At 47.9% G+C, this 17682-nt stretch overlaps 1 protein-coding gene across 4 annotated transcripts in view; it reads left to right on the top strand.

Moving 5' to 3' along the window:
- LOC119404743 (uncharacterized) overlaps positions 1-17682 on the top strand; it is a 153672-nt gene that overhangs the window by 17316 nt on the left and 118674 nt on the right. For 3 of the 4 annotated variants that reach the window (XM_049418998.1, XM_037671411.2, XM_049418997.1), the window contains exons 2-3: positions 2266-2392; positions 15537-15824. In XM_049418998.1, coding sequence (XP_049274955.1) covers positions 2266-2392; positions 15537-15824 — 415 coding nt within the window. The remainder of the gene's footprint in view (positions 1-2265; positions 2393-15536; positions 15825-17682) is intronic. The other variant, XM_049418999.1, reaches the window with a different exon arrangement.

The raw sequence follows: 17682 nt of genomic DNA, 5'->3' as shown, positions 1-17682 counted from the left end.
GGCGCTAAGCCCTATGAGCAGCTAGAGTCGCTGTATAGAGTCACAGTAACTATTTGTACAGTAACTCTAAAAAAGGTTCCCTACGAGTTACGTTTACCTTGATCCAGACTGCCAGTCATCGGTGGACATATGGATACTACAGAGCTTTGTCATGCTAGAGCATGCATTGCTGTAACACACACACACACACACACACACACACACACACACACACACACACACACACACACACACAAATATATATATATATATATATATATATATATATATATATATATATATACGCACATTGGGAGTGGTTATGGCACTCGACTGCTGACCCGATGGTCACGGGATCGAATCCCAGCCTTAGATTGAGCTGCACGTCAAAGAACCCCAGGTGGTCGGAATTTCCGAAGCCCTCCACTATGGCGTCCCTCATAATCATATCGTGGTTTTGGGATGTTAAACCTCAGATATTATTATTATATTTGGATGATTTTAGGCAATTATTGCACAACCTTTGCACAATGTATTCGCAGTATTCGCACATTCTTCACGCCAGTTTCGCGCACCTTTCACGCAATTGTTGCGATAAGTTATTAAACATTGATGCGTAAATCTTACACATGGAAGCGGGCAGGCAGCACTCGAGGTATGGGCAAATAACTAAGCCGAAAATCTATCAGTCGAACTTAACGGCCGAAAAAGTTGGGAACACTTCGCGAACTTTTGGGGCGAACAGATCCCGAACCGTCAGAGCGTTCACGAATTTCCCTGTAGGCGATGACCGAGGAAGTAAGTTCGCCGCGTCGGGATAACACGAAACTTCGAGCTGCGAGTTTTGGATGAGGGACCAGCACCACGCGGTCCATCGATTTCCGATACAATTATCGGTATGCGCGGCGCCGAAAGTAATGACTTTTTTCCCGCGGAATTCCGACGAAACTCTGGCAGAGGAGACGAGGATTCATGTCTCACACTCTGATCGACGTTTTATCCTGTACTTCACGCACAATTTCTAGAAGTCTAACAATATTTTTTTCTCTATCTTTAGTACAGTTCACCTCCTCGACGTTCGGTAATTTGTTATTCCCGCTTTTAGGCGGGCAGGGTTTTATTTGGAGCCGAAGAAATCGTCAGGGTTCGTCTTCCGTTATAGCTGCAATACACAGCTAAGTTTCGGGGCTTACGTTTATACTTATTCTTTTTTTTTTCATCCAGAAAAACAAAGGACTAACTTCTACCAGAAGCGAGGCATTTGAGAACTGGAAAATCAGCATCTCTGTGTCGTGCAGTTTTTCTGAGTCATAACTGCATGTCACAAGCCTGGTCGCACAGCACATCAGCACATTAGCCCAGAAAGCCACACGAGCCCTCCTGCAGTACTTGAAGACAAAAGCATTGAGCGACCGCCTGTAAAACCCTGCACTGTATGCGTGTGTTATGAAATGTGTCTCTCCTTCTCTCTCTCTTTCTCTCTCTCTTTAGCTCTCTTATTCCCCTCCCAATGTGCAGGGTAGCAACCTGGACGTTGTCTAGGTAACCTCCCTACCTTTCCTATATTCCGTCTCTCTCTCTCTCTCTCTCTGTGAGTCCAAAAAAAAAAAAAGAGCGGCCTTTTATGCATTCGCCTAATAGCACGACTCGAACACGAAAGCCATTTTCTTCTTTTTCTTCTCAGTAACTGTATTGATACAACGTATCGACACACACACACAGAGTGCGTCACGATGACGTCATGACGTGATGATTTTCTGCATAACTCGTGTTGGCGCCGCCGACGCCTACGGTCACTTTTCGCGTTTGATGAGGCATCCAAGGCTTTCTCGTTAAAAAAAAAATGTATAGCGAATCGGCCTCTAATATAGCTTGCTGCACAACATCCTATATAATAATTGTTATATTTTAGCGTTCCAAAACCACGACATCATTATGAGAGACGCTGTAGTGTGGGGCTGCGGAAATTTTGACCGTCTGGTGTTCTTTAACGTGCACCTAAATGTATAAGCATACGGGCCTCGAGTATTTCGCCTCCATCGAATTGCGGCCGCTGCGGCAGGGATTCGATCCCGCGACCTTCGGGTCGGTATTCGAGCACCATAACCACTAGACCACATCGGCGGGTGCTCAACATCTTGTCGTCTACTCAGAAGGCGTGGAAATGGTCGTATTCCCCGAAAGAAAAAGGGCGTATATGAAGAGAATGCGGCGATTTTGAACTCACTCTGGTGACGAAGCGAGTCTCGTCTCAGCGCACTTCTCCTTTCCCTTCTCGTCTCGCAGGAGCGGTCAAAGGGAGCGATGACCCCAGGCGTCATCGCCGGCGGCCACCGGACACTGACTTCGCCCGGCAGCCTTTGCCTCGGCGTCGCCGGTCTCCTGCTGTGCGTCCCAGTTATCGTCGGTGCAGGTAGGATGTGAACGCGTGACAGCCGCTCAACCTCGCTAGTGATGTTTAATGGGTGTTTGGTGGCGGAATGGCCAGCTTTGGAGACATCCTTCGGATTCGTGTATTAATGTTTTACTTGAAATTTTGTTAGCCACTTTTGTGCAATTTTCTGTGACCACTCCTATCTGAAATGGCCGGTCACTTTGAGGGCATATTAAACAAACAAACAAACAAACAAACAAACGAACAAACATATATAAATAAGTAGATGAACCTTCTTAGGGCAGGAACTGAATGCTGGAAATCGCCTCTCGCGATCTTGATTTGAATATTTCACTTGATAAAACGGCGAGACCACCTCACTTGTCCACCTCTTTCTCTGAGTAAACTCAAATCTAGTGCAAAAAGAACTGCGTGACAGGTATAACCTTTCTGAACTAGTTAGGGCGATCGATATGAGCAATAAGAATTTTTAAGCGTCTTCTTCAGTGCAAAAGCGCACAAGCTTGACGTAACCTTTCCGGACCATTGTCTCCGAATCTGGAACATGGCAGCACTCCATAGCGCTTTTTTCTTTTTTTGCAGCGTAATCTTAATGTTTTATCGATTGACGACCCCTTCATCATGACATACTCTAACCATGTTTCGGAATTCTTCGACACTATCACCGACGCGTGCTGTCCAGGCATTCTCGATTGACATTAAAGGTCTATTTTATTCCCTACCTCATAAGCTAACCCTTGAATGCGTTGAGAATTCTGTCGAGGAATACGGTTCCGTTGCTTTCCAAAACTCCTGCTAGTGCTGTCGTATAACTTATAAGGTTTTGTTCGGGACCTATACCTACATAATGTTTGAAGGAATTCCACACCTGCAAAAGCAAGGCGTATACATTGGTTCTTGCATCACCCCGTTGCTTAGCAACTTGGTTCTGGCTCATTTCGATCGTCGTATCAACTCTTCGCTCACAGATAAAAATGTTATTAGCATGTTCCGGTACGTTGATGATTATTTAAATTGTGACCCGCAGGACATTGAACGAGAAAGCAAAGTGCTGCTTGACTTGTTCTTAGACGTGATGAGCCCACTTAGCCTAACGCACAAACTCCCAACAAATGGCCAAATTAGATTTCTAGATATCGGGCTACGTTTCAAAGGAGTTCGCGTCTGCTGGTGCTATGAACCGCGCTATAACAAACCACTTCTGCCTTTTGATTCTGACCCCCCTAAGCTCGTTAAACGAGCTGTTAGAAAATTTTAGTTTAGTGTACGCAAGGCTGTACTTGCGCAACGTGTTGCGCGCTGCGTACGCTGTAAAGGATTGAGGCTGTCTCCATTAGTTTACCGTGCCCAACATTCCAAACGTGGACTGCGCCTGAGCTTCAACAGGCTTGCCTTTGAGTGTTGCTTCGCGCCATCTAGTGGCGAAGCAATAAGCTGTAATAACCGATATTGGTCGACGCAACACACAAGTCAACGCATGAGAGAAGGCGAGCTTTTCTGACGCTGTGTAGTAGTTTGGGTGTTCGGGCTAGTTGGACTTTCATTTTTGTGAAGGCGGTACAGCGCGAAGCAGCACGAGGGACACAGAGACGAGCGCTTCCTTCCAACTGAAAGTTTATTGTTTTGTACTGACGTTTTGCAAGAGATGAAAAAAAAAACGCCAGGCCTGCGCTGAAACCGCAGCACAGTCACAGCGAAAGCTGGAAGAGCGGCGTTTCTAGAGCCCGCTGTAAGCTCTCTGGGGCTACAATACAAGTACACTAGAAAGGTACCCACTACGCCATAGATCACAATTTTTGTGAAGTTGGGAAGCACCTACTAAGCCATTATTCGTCATTCTGCGGAGAAGCGAGGCACAAGCTCCACGTCTGTAAGACATTATGTGCACTTTGTTGACGCGACGACTGATGACGATGAAGAATTGTGGCTCAGCCCTTTGTAATGGGTTGGAAGCTTTAAACGGCCCACCACTTATGTAATTTGCACTGGGTGACGCCCGGTCGCTATTTCCCTCTCCCGTCATGCTGTATAACATACGTTGACGTGGGAGAGAGACGGGGGGGGGGGCGAAGAACTTTACTGAGACCCCGAAGAAGTGGATCATGCGCTTATGGGCTTCCTTGGCAACCAATACAAGTGCACTTGCGAGGAACCCACTACGCTCTAAATCATTGAAATTTTACTGCGACCCCGAGGAAATGGATCATGCGCTTATGGGCTTCCTTGGCAACCAATACAAGGGCACTTGCGAGAAACCCACTACGCTATAAATCATTGTAATTTTTGAGAAGTAGGGCAGCAGGCACTGTGCCATTTTTCGTCATTCTACGGAGAGCCGTGGTGCCTGCTAAACGCATTTAAGGCATTATGCGCACTTTGTTGATGCTGTGCCTGATGACGACGAAGAATTATGGCAGAGCCCTTTGTAATGGGTTGGAAGCATTCAACAACCTACTCTTTGCGCAATTCGCATTGTGTGACGCCTGGTTACAGAATTCGCGTTGTGCGACGCTTGGTGCTTATTTTACTCTTCTACCACGCTATATTGCATATGCTAATGTGGTTCCTTCCCGACATGAAGCCTGTATAGGACCTTTTTGCGAAGCAGTTTCAAGCACCGGCATGGCTCAGAGGTTGAATACTGGGCTCCCACGCAGAGGACCCAGGTTTGAACCTTGTTCCATCCTTGAATTTTTTTCTTATTTCGTTTTTTTTTCTTATTTCGAGCGATACTGGTTACGGACACCGGCGGCGGCGGCGGCGGACAACTACGGCGCCAAAAACGGCCGGTGAAATGATCTCATAACAGCTTTCGCTGTAAAAAGATGGCTGATCCCTCCGTCATAGAAATCGGCATAACGTGTGAAACGTGTTTTCACAGAAGCAGTGTTTATTGTGTAGTGATATATGAGAGTTTGTACAATGTATATTCGTGTTTTGCAGCTATAGCATCGTTTGACGTGGATGCACCCACGTTGACGCCTAGTGGCACACCTCCATCGCGACGAGTAACGCCCATGATCAAGATGTTAACGCATACCTGGACACAGCGTATCATGAATCCCGCGCAAAGATGACATCAGCAAGCACATAAGAAACACTGGTACTCAATATGAACGTCTTCAAATCGTCGTCAGTTAAGGAGAGAAACGGCACGGTGTGCGCTCTCAATAATAGGGCAACCTACGCCTGTGCTCATGCATACATTACCACACTGCGCTTGAGCAACATGGGAGGCAGAGGTTCGTACCTTGAGCCGCTAACGCGCGCAGGCGTTCCACGTCCCGCTGGCCTCTGTCTCGCTCCACGAAGGCAGGACATTCGACCATCGACATCGTTGCAATTATGCAGCTCTTACTGCAGCAGTCATTAATAAGTCGGTGCAATCGCTCTCGAAGCAGTCGGTGGCGAAACGCCGTTGGGGCATGTGGAAACTGCACTACTGCGACAACGAGCCGTCACACGCTAACGCGAAGCGAAATGCAAAGAACTTAACTGCGTCTAGGACGACTCCCCGATGCTAGCGCGGCCAGTGTTTTTCGCTGGTATCGAGACGCTTTAACCATGGCCTCCGAGAGGCGCACCGGCAAGAAACCTGCCTGCGTGCAATCTCGGAGGCCCCGCTTTAACTTCGCAGTCACGGAATCGTTCCTTATCAGCGCTAGTGTAATGCCGCATTACTTCTATTGATCGCTCACAGACGGCGGCACCGCCCCGCCCCACCTCGCCCCGCCTGGCCCCGGCAACAGAGAGGTGTGCGAGAGATAATATTGTCACGGACTGCGTCGGTAGCTTAGTCGGTCGAGCACCAGGCGCTTATCGTCGTTAACCGAGAGGTCGTAGGTTCGATCCCCATTGGCGGAACCTTTTCTAATAATATTTTTTTTTCTATCTCACCCGTTAGCGTCCATTTTATCAACGTCATATCCGTGACGGAAATACGTCACTGAAGTCTTCGTGGACTACGACATAAAACACTTCCGCGTGAAAAATTATGCGCAGCTTCAACTAACTGAACGTCTCGAAGGCTGATTAGACAGCGGAACTGGCGGCATCGGTTTTAGCTTGGCCATTGCTCAATATTCCAGAATGAAAGGCGAACATTTCAAAATGAATGCGAGGCCCTCAGCTTTCCCAGAGTGGTCATTGGCCGATCCCCCTGTCCGCACCACCTGCTTCGCTCCCGCCATAGCTTCGCCTTTGCTTTCCTCCTCTCTGTCCAGCTTCACCCTCTCCACGTCTCTCCCCTTTCTCCATCAGGCTCAACTCGCTACTCTAGGCTTCCATTTAACCCACTTAGCTTTACCCACGCTCTCCCTCTCGTCAGGCTTTGCTCTCGCAGCTGGTCTAGAAAGTGCGGACGACGGATCCACAGGGATTTACAGCGGCCTTAAACAGCTCCAATGTTCAAATCAACATCGCGTGAGGACATCATCTTGACGTCACATATCGCATTTGTGACGTCATCAAGACATCATTATGTTTTCACATAACATGAAGAAGTCATCATGTGACATCATCGCGTGGTCATAGACGTGCCGATCACGGATGCAGTGCAAGACAAGGTGGGGTGCAGAAAGCTTGTGATGCCCCCGATCATGGGGGCAGTGCAAAACGACGTTAGGTGCAGAAAGGAAAGGGGGGGGGGGATGATCATTGCAACCACAGAGTGCACTTGAAGAGTACCTCGGTCGATCTACGCGGGGACAACGTACTGCTCTGCCATAGTTGAGTTCGCATCACTGTTAATCATTTACCTTTTTTTTTAAAAAAAAAGCGCTGCTCGTAGGCGCTCGTTCCTGACTTGAGCGTGCGTTGTCCATCGCAGTAACCGGGCAAACGACCGCCGCGAAAGGGAAGCAAGGATGGGTAGGGACGTTATCCATACCCACGTCCGGTTCGCAACCCTTTGCGTGCCGCGACTTTAATATAGTCCCCATAACGTAAACGCCATTAGCATTCTGGGAAGAGAAATACATGTCCCACCGTTCTTTCTTTTAGCAGCAAGTTAAATGTACATCGCCATTGCTTCACGCTATATGAGGTAACCGAACCACCAGTAAGTGACAGCAGCAGGTACGCATTTTCGTCAGACGCGCTCTCCAGTTTACACAAAATGGGCGTGACCCTTGCTGAAGTGATATTTCAGCTTTGAAAAAGATATTTTTCTGTACTTTTGTTTGCTCTTCTATTTTTTTGCCGCAGGTTGTGAAGTAAAAGAAAACAAAATGAAACCGTGCGGTAATTAACGCTTTTCAATTAGCATTAGTGAACCTTTGATGTCGCTAACAGCCCTTCTCGCGTGCTTGCTACCTTTGGAAGTGAAGGTTAAAGATCTGCACCGAACGGTCGCCTTCCGAAGTTCGCAACAGCGCAAACATCAAGTCGGGTATTATCTCCTACATTGTTAAGCCTTCCTTTCTTTTCGGGTAAGAATGTGGAGAGAGAAGGAGCAGGAGAGGGGTGGGGGGAGGGGGAGCGTGTTTACTGAAAGCTGCGTCTTCTTACGCGCTGATCGATTGATCTATTCCCTAAAGGCGTGCGTTGCACACTTCGCTGCAAAGCACGCTCGAAGAGCCACCCTGAATACCTGCTGCAGGAAAGAAGTATAAAGGCGTAATAAACGTAAACAAAATTAACTGAAAGACGAAGTACAAACAAGGTCAATCGATTCACTGCAAAGTACGCTTGAATTAAGTGCCTAGGCACTTGCGGAAAAAAAAGATATATTGTCCGTAATGAACGTAAAGAAAATAAACGCGATGCAGCAAGGTGGACTAATAGCGTTAATCAATTAACGATCCGCTCAGGCGAAAGGGCGCGTGCTTTGCGCTCCGGATTAAGATGTCAAGCACCTCGCTTACCCAATACTCTGTTGCGTAACGAAGGTTAGAAAAAAATCAAGACGCGAAGCGTATAACGGAGCGCTCGAAAAACAGGGCGAGTTACATCACTGCACGCTAGCGTTTCTTTTTTATTCTTGTTATTTCTGCAAGTTCATAATTTCAAAACGCTCTTGTCTTGCTCAATCCCGGTGCCAATGTAAGTACTCTGCGGTTTTATTACCTATGGAAAAATTTCTGATTTGTTTATTTGTAACACCGTTTTGCAAGCATGTTTACGTACATTCTCGTTTCTATCGTGTCTTGGTTTTTCGCTTTCGTTTTCGTCTTCGATGTCCCCATTTATACTTTGTGGACCTGGTGGGACCTGTAAGGTATCTTTAATTTAATAAAAACAGACAAATAATACCTACTCTATCGTCTAGCGTGCATAAATTAACTGTCCCACGTACTCTATCGTCTATATTACTGTCCCTAACACGTAATAACACGTACTCTATCGTCTATAATTAACTGTCCCTGTCATTGTCCTTGAAAGTAATTATCCTTTGTACGTGTGTGCTTAAATGCCTTGGATGTCGCACTTTCCCTTGCATAGACGTCTGGGGCTGAGGTCACAGAACGTCTCTTTCGTATGTGCATTCTCCCATTGGTCAGCAGCCCTCGCGAATGATATGTCCCGCGTCGTGATTGGCTGAAATATTACGATAATTTTCGGCGTGATACATTTTAAATGAGAATGCATTTCTTAGTCGGGCTATGTGAGGCATCCGGCGTTGTCCGCGGCGCCCTCTCCCATAGCAACAGCAGCGGGCGCGCGCGCTTATCCTCGCCCCTAGCAACCGGAGCATGTGGTGCGAGAGTGTGTAGGAGAGGGTAGGTGCAGTGCTTCGCCGCTCCTTCTCTCGCCGTTCGCCCTCTCCCGTCCGCTCGCGCCTCACTCTCGACCGTTCGCTGGCTGAGCGCCTCTCAAGGCGATGGCAGAAGTCGGTGAAGGCGAACGTCTGACGGCAACGGTACCCTCTCTCGGCGCAAGAAATGCATTCGCATTTCCTCACGATTCCCTTCGGGGAGGTGCGGGCAATTTTTGTGAATACATGCCCTGGTGTTTGTGGGCGAGCGTTTGCGGATCTGTTTATAGTCTGTTTGTCGACGTCATCACTACAGATTAATTTCTTTAATAAATTTATTTTAATTTACTGTTTGAACTTGCATAGATTTAGAGCAGTCTGCGACATGCACGAAAACATTTCTTCTCTTTTTTGTTTTTTTTATTTCTTCGAGTAGATAAACAAATTCGCTTGTGATGGATAGTGCAATAGCTCCCTTCGTAAGCACTTCTGAAATATTTATAAATTACCTGCATTAAGAATGTCTGGGTCGTTGATTAGATAATTTGATAATGATCTTTTTTATTATTCTCTGCAGGTAACATGCTGTAACAAAAAAAATTGGAGCCTAGATGTAATGAGGTCACGCCAGCTTACAGAAATCACGAACTCACTTGAGAAGGAAAACCTTTTTTTTTAGTGGTCGGAATGCCTGAAGAAAAGAAAGGACAAGATAGAAGTACACTCTGTCCTGTCTGAGAAGGAGAAGAAGATGAAGGCTTCCGCCTTCGAGTCGTCTTAGGCAAGTGTGTAAGGGACCGTGTTTCTTTTTCATTGACTAGTGAGTCAGCGGAATATTTGTTCCGAAATACTATCAACAATAATTGCTAGGAAGATAAACGTATGCGAGCTAACCATATCCACCTTGTGAACACATCGCTTTGTTAATGATGAACGCACGCCAGTGCCCTGAACAGCCGTCCGGCTTTCCCAGCGTAATGTGCTTTGGGAAAGAAATCCGCGCAGATCGCAAGGCTCGCTGACCGAGAACCACAAACAAAGCCCGGTTACTCTTTTCTTTCACGGCCAGCAATTGGCTGGTTGCGTTGTTTCGTAGGTCGTTCGCGCTAAGCCCGGACAAATTGCCAGTAGGCGAATCCGAGCACCTAACTTCACAGCAAAAAACCAAACTGAAACCATTGCGATTGTATTTTCCGCATCCGAGTATACACGTAATAGGGGGCGAACCCCGAAGATCAAACACCGGAAATCGAACGAAGCCGGCTCTTAAAAGCTATCCTATCCGTGTGCTTTGTTCTGCCGTATGTGCTCTGCCGGGCCTGGCGAGGGCCTGATAAAAACTCTCTCCCGCAAGAATAAACAGGACTCCGAGACACGGATAGAGCTCTTCCCGGCTAGACAGCTATAGAAGTACCGCGGGCGGGGAGGGCGATAGATCCACCTTTCCAATTTCCGATCCCCAAGATTTTGTCGGCTCATTTGGGCGGAAGGAACCGGACCGCCGATCTTACTGCGGTCGAAACTAGGAGTAGTGGGGCATGTCGTATAATACACGACAGCGAGTGCGGGCGGCGAGATAGCGGTATGACCCTTCGTGCTGTCGTGGCTGAGCCTTCTCCGGAATGAGCAACGTAAACTAGGAGAGAAGGTTTGGCGATGTTCTATGGAAGACAAAGCTAAGAGCTAAGCCGATGGAAGTTACGGACTCCGAGATGGGTTGTTAAAGGCAGGAAAATCAACTATGTATGCAGCGATATATACATTTAGTCTTGAAACAGTGCGGAAGACGCAGAACCTGGTTTCGACCAATCAGAAGCACGCAACGCAGCATGCTGCTTCGCGTCGTTGCGGAAGAGCCTTTTGACTAAACGGCACTGGCGTGCCCGTTCTGGTGAGGTTGGAACGGTGTGGAGGTGATGGTGGAGGGCTGCTTGATACACGCGTCAAGCTAAAGAACAACCCACTCCTTTCTGGAATGCCATTTGGCAGTGAGGGTGAAATAAATAAACAAACAAATAGATATGTAAATAAATACAACGTGAAGGGCACGACAAAGAAGAGATTAGGTTAACTTTGCTTCTTTGTCAAGCATGCAGCTAGAAAAGTGTTTAAAAATATTCAGAAATACTGGCGCACTACAGGAAGTAACGACGCTACTATCTATCTGCTCTCAAAAAACTAACTAGAGACTAAGCACTCAGTAGTCAATTAGAAGAGGCTCCAGGCAAGTACCTATCAGCAAGCTACACTGCTCTATGAAGTGTACCCCGACCACTTCAGCAGGAACTGCACATACTCCCCGGAGACTGCTAACATCATGTGCCACATGGTATGGGGATTCCAGAACAATCCAAGCATGCCGCCCATAGACGAACAACAAAATCAGGACGACGAGAGGGAGGCCTTGCTGACGTCACTAAACCCTGACGGCCAGCTCTGGCTCGTGGGAATAGCTCGGGCGTTGGCTGCAAGCCATCGCTCCCTGAAATAAGGAAAGTAACCTACCTCTGGTCGAAGAGAACACTCGCCTGGTGCTAAAATAAAGCTTAATTCTCTCTCTCTCTCTTCTGAAGAAAGCCATGTAAGAAACCCACTTTTTCGACAGAATCACTTCGAAACTGCAAACTGGGTGATGTGGTTGGTTCCCATATAGAGCTGAAATCAAGTAGTGTAAAGAAAACTAAAAAAATAAAGATCTGATGATAGACACAGCCAACACGGGTGCCGTTATTCTTTCGCGCGTTTGATTTCACCGGCATTTACTAACATTTGCTGCTTCGAAGGGCGCAAAGAGCACCTAAGCAATGGTGCTCTGCTATCCACCTCCTCCCTGGCCACTTTTTTCTCCCCTGCTCAGCACACCTCGTAACTTCCGGCGCACCGTATACTGTTTACGGATAGACAGATTACCGGAATTTACGGGTAGGGGGGGAGGGCTCACGGAACCCCCAAATCGTGAATTGCAGCAACGCCGGGATGGTCGTATAACCGTTCCTGATATAGCCGGGCAGAGACCATAACGCCCGACAAGGTTGACTCCAATCTCGCCGGGTGTTTTATGTTTTGTACCTGCGTTTTTCTCTTTCTCTGCCGTCCCCTTCTCCGTTGTCTTTTGTATACGCGTGTGTGTTTTCTACGTACACCTGTGCCTCTTTGATTCTTTCTTTCCTATATTCTACCTCTTGTGTGTATTATGTGTGTGTGTTTGAGCGGAAGTGCTAACAAGGGAAGTTTGTCCGGCGCTCTCTATTCGATGGCGCTGCTCCCATATCCGCGAGGGCGGGGACCCAGTCCAGACAGGGCTTTGGAAGGCGAGACGGTTCGGCCAGCACTGGAAATGACTGCGCGGATAAAATAATAAAAAAAAGGAACGAAGGAGGAGTGACGATGATTCCCTGACAGAGCCAGTCCTCCTGGCTAGCTTGTTAGGGGCAGCTTCCTGGTATAAGCCGTGGCCGCCGGCTTCGACCTCGGATCCGAACCATAAGAGAAATCAAAAGAAAGCGACATTGGGTGAGTGGTATAAAAAGATACACACAGCGTCACTGGTGCAGACCGGGAACGGTGAGAGAATAGCACGTTGCCAAGAAGATAAAGAAGAAGCGTGCGATGCGCTGCAGCAACAAAACCTAACGAGCGACTATTTATTCTCGTCATCCCCCCCCCCCCCCAAAAAAAAAAGCAATGCCCCGCCAATTTCTATCTTGCTTATCCTCTAGCTGTTTCGCTTCCGTCCTTAATTGGCTGCCCTAATGCCCCGATGTGCCCCCCTCCCCCCCTCTACTCAGTATGTTGTGGATGGTTCGCTTCCGCCACACGTTTGCGTGGAGGGCGGGTTTACACCGAACATTTTCTGTTTTGTGCGTCGTTGCACTTGTGTTCGTACGTTTGAGGTGAACCTCGTTTTCTTTTCTTTCTTTCTATTTTTTTTAATGCCGTCCGGCGTATCTAGTCTTTCATGCGCTGTTTGTGGGACGAGCGTTGCGAGTGATCAACTTCGGAAACAGCTACAAGCTTTACCGGGGGTCGCTTTGTTTCGCTTTCGTCGCTATACGAAAAATTGAGGCGACGTATTTGCAGGTAATTTGGCAATATAAGACAAATTAATAATTGTTCGTGCCTCTGGCTGACGTTCGATGGGCTGTGCAGTGTTCAGCTGGGTCGTTACGTTGGTGGTAATCTACAGCACGGTCCACTTTTAAAGGAATAATAATAATAATGGTTGGGGTTTTACGTCCCAAAACCACGATATGATTATGAGGGACGCCCACATTTAAAAGAAACACATATGACCGCAGAGCATGCAGAAGTTTTCTCCAACGGCAAGTGTGAAATCAGGTTGGTCTTAAAGGATATATGTTTGTATTGTCGGATGTAGGTATCTAACATTAATTAATTGTTGGGGTTTTACGTCCCAAAAGCACGACATCACTATAATGGACGCCGTAGTGGAGGGCTCCGGAAATGTTGACCGTCTAGTGTTCGCCATCATCATCAGCCTGACCACGCCCACTGCAGGGCAAAGGCCTCTGCCATGTTTCTCCAATCAACCCGACCCTGTGCTTGCTGCTGCCACGTTATTCTCGCAAACTTCTTAATCCCATCTGCCCACCTAACATTCTGTCTCCCCCTCGCGCGTTTGCCTTCTCTTGGAATCCATTCAGTTGCTCTTAATGACCAGCGGCTATCTTGCCTACGCGTTACATGCCCTGCCCTGGAGGCTTACAAAGAGGGTTCAACTTAGGAAGACGCAGCGGGCAATGGAAAGGAAAATGATAGGTGCAACCTTAAGGGACAAGAACAGAGAAGAGTGGGTCAGAAAACAAACGGGTGTAAAGGACGTGGTGTTCTTTAACGTGCACCTAACCCTAAGTAAGCTGGCCTCAAGCATTTCGTCTCCATCGAAATGCGGCCTCCACGACCGGGATTTGATGCCGCGACCGTCGGGTCAGCAGTCGAGCACCATAAACACTAGATCACCGTAACGGGGGATACAGGTTTCTATGGTAACGATGTCGTTACGTTTGTTGTTGTCTAATGGTAATAATTGCAGGGGTTTTGCGCGTCAAAACTACGATATGATCATGATGCACGCCGTAGTGGTGGGCACCGGGCTAATTTCGACTACATAAAGCCTCAGTGCAATTTACTAGCCTCAACGCGTGTCTCTGCGTGATTTGAAATGAAACAACGCGACCTGTTATTTCTCTCACAATCGTAAGGAAGATTACCAGCTGACAGCCGGCGTGCGTTCATGTCTCCTCTTTGGTACATATTCTCGTTGAGCTTTAGTAATCTAAGTAAAAATTGTCAGTATTAAATCAACCAGTCAGAAATTGATTCAATCGAATTGACAGTGCTCTGCTTGTTTAGAAGAAGAATAACAAAACTTTATTTCAAGGGAAGGGGTATAAAAAGGGGCCTCAAGAGCGCGTTTGGTGGGGCCCCAAGTCCAGGGTCCCACTGGCTTCCGCCGCTCGCCTAACGTGACCCAGGAATTGCACTCCTGGGCCCGTATTCTCAAAAGGCGACAATCGCAAAAGTATCGCCTTTGGTGCGCGCTGATTGGCTATTGAGCAAACCGGAAAAGTTAGGGCACCATCTGGTAATTCCGCCGACGTCAATTTTGCGTCATGGTGCTCGACGGTGCTCTCGACATATTTGCAATAAACGAAGGCACCGTTAACCGTCGGTTCGTGGTGAAGTCTAGCATTTCAGTGACGTAGGCGGTAGCTTCTAATATTCAATCATCGGTGGATATACGGAGCATTTTTTACGCTGAAGCTTTCATCGAGCATTACCTTGGGGTGTTATCAGCGCTCGTTCTTTGCCAGCGCGTGTTTTTTCGTGGTTTGAACGTCCCAGGAACATGAACCGTGCGTTGCTCGCGTGGCTTATCGCGACCCGGCAACATGTTGAGATCTTGAGACGATGTCGCTGCGGCGGCACGCTACAGATGAACTCTCCGAGTACGCCGTGTTAAACTCGCAACGAAAATACGTTTCACGCAAGGTTGCATTCTTTAAATATTATACTGTGCATTAAATAATCGAACAAAAAAACGTTGAAAGCACTTTCAACACGTCTTATATTTCAAGTAGCCACAGCCAAGCCGGCCAAGCCTGGCCACTGGGTAGAAGCAGCAGCACACGCTCGAAAACGTCGCACTCGGGTTGCTCTGCGCTCGTACGGTGCGCTCACTCCTGTGTTGTGAGACATTCGTATTACCAACGGCCAGTTGCAACAATGACGTCACAGGCAAGTGTTTTTTTTACTTATTGAACGCATCAAATTCTACGTCACCAAACGCGATACTATCGCCTTTTTGCGATCGTTTGAGAATACGGGCCCTGGGTCCGAGCTGGCGAGTTGTGCCTCCCATTGCTCCAAGCTGTTCACAAGGTTGATACCTAGAATGTTCTTAAATTTTCTGGTACGTTAACGCCAACCATTGGATGGACTTCGCAGTGCCGGGGGCCGATGACGCATGCAGCCAGGGCAAGCCGGTGTTCATGCTGGCGACAAACGCGCGTCTCGACTCGGACATCTTCTCGCGCGAGTACGGCGTCAACCTGACGGCGTGCGCCGAGGCGTGCCGCCGGGACGCCCGCTGCCGGTCGCTGACCTTCGTCAAGAACGCCACGGACAGCTACTGCCAACTGATGGGCGCCGCGGCCGACGCCTCTGCCGTCGTCCACGAGCGCACCCTGTCGCCCGTCAACGGAGTCTACTACCTCGAGAAGATATGCCTACAAGGTGAGCGATGATGCCGACATCGTACACGTTTAAGAGAAAGGTAGAAAATGGAGCATTTGCTGCCCCTTTTGATACGCTTACTGTCTTTCGCTAACGTATTCTCCTGTAGGATTAGTAAATATTTCGTCACTGAGTCACAACTACATCCTTTTTTTTAAAATGTAGTTGCGAACACCTTCTTCAAATAAATTTGAACGCAGGCCTGCTTTGTCGAAAAGCTTTGTTTTGCTGCAATTTCACCTTCTCATGTACCGGTCTATTTAGCTTGGAGTGTCACAACGTGACAGTTAAGGATTACCTCGTTTATAGTCTTTTGACGCTTGGAACAATGCGCTTTTGTATCTAGGATCTTCGCGCGAGCCAGATTGGTGATTTGTTATAGAGCCAGTTTTTCTCTCTGCCGTTACAGCGAATATTGGATACAACGAACCAACTTATGGTGCCTAGGCTACTTCGTTATGACGAGGCTCGACTCTATTGCTGCGCTATTGCACCGTCTATATGCACGAGGAAGCCCACACCGCTCTCGCAAACCCAACTCCCGCGTAATCGGGCATACAAACATGAGCAAACGCCCCCTTACCCGTTGTTGGCTGTAGCTTACCAACGTGCTGTACGAGAGATCGATTACAATAAGCACAAGCGACGGTGTATTCCCGTATTATACGACGATTTCAATTGACAACGGACCAGTCGTCATATACCGAAGATTACATACACAACACCGCCATCGCCGCACACGATGTTAATGAGTCGTAAGAACTGCACGTGGTGTTGTAGTTCCATCTAAATGAATGCGCTCGTGATCGTAATGGTAGGGGAGAATCGGGCGCGAGCTTATATATATATATATATATATATATATATATATATATATATATATATATATATATATATATATATATATATATATATATATATATATATATATATATATATTTCGTGACTCCCAGCTCTCCCACGCGTCTGCCGGTGGCGCATCGAGAAATGGTAGCCACGCATGCGATCCTCGATGATCGGAAATGCGCATTCATCGTCGTGTAGCTTTGCCTCGCAGCGTCGATTCTCGCAATAATCGCTATAGGCAGGCGTGCAGTAAGTATTCCGGCGTGTGTATGCCCAGTACGCACACGGAGGACGCCGATAAGATGAGCACCGCCCCGCCAATCAGCGTGCGCGTCGCCTAAGCGTACTTCCAGCGACTAATGCAGGCACATAACTTAGACGTTCGGAGATGTGGTTTGGCAGTTCGCGTGCACACGCTCATCACTGCTGCAGCTTTTATGATGTGGGAGTGTGCGTGCTGTAATATATTGCATGCAGCCAGAGTATAGGCGCATGGCGTGCTGGAACGCGTGAAATTCATTGAAGGCGCGTGTGGCTCGAGCGAAGGCCGGAGCTGTATCTGATGAGCTCTTACGCTAAGTGGGCGCCCTGGTCGGACAGTTCGGTGCCATTATGTGGACCTCCCAGCCGCCCGCGTTTTCAAGCCATTGCCTCTGTATAGGCGAGTCTAAATGCGGTTTTCGCAAGCATTTTACATGTTGCGCAACGCGCGAGTGGCCTCACTGGGGCCGTCTCTAAAGTCTGGACGTAAAGAGTGTCTAAACACGCGAACTATGCAGCTTTTCAACGAAGGCTGCTTGGGCACGGCCGTAATCTCCTCTGGGCTGTTGTTAAGATGCGTGGACGCCCAAAAATGAACGGCCGGAGCTGTGACGTCAGCTCTTGTATTCCCCTGTAGCAGTACAGAAAGGAGGTGATCCTCCTCTCGGCTGAAAATTAAGCTCTATAATAAACAGATGAAGGAGGTTAAAAAAAGCGACTTACGTCACCGATGTCACCGGTCCTGCAGTCA

The sequence above is a fragment of the Rhipicephalus sanguineus genome, chromosome 9, assembly GCF_013339695.2.
Source record: "Rhipicephalus sanguineus isolate Rsan-2018 chromosome 9, BIME_Rsan_1.4, whole genome shotgun sequence".
Classification (NCBI taxonomy): Eukaryota; Metazoa; Arthropoda; class Arachnida; order Ixodida; family Ixodidae; genus Rhipicephalus; species Rhipicephalus sanguineus.
The sequence above is the reverse complement of the archived record's forward strand: the minus strand, read 5'-3'. Positions and strand labels throughout refer to the sequence as shown.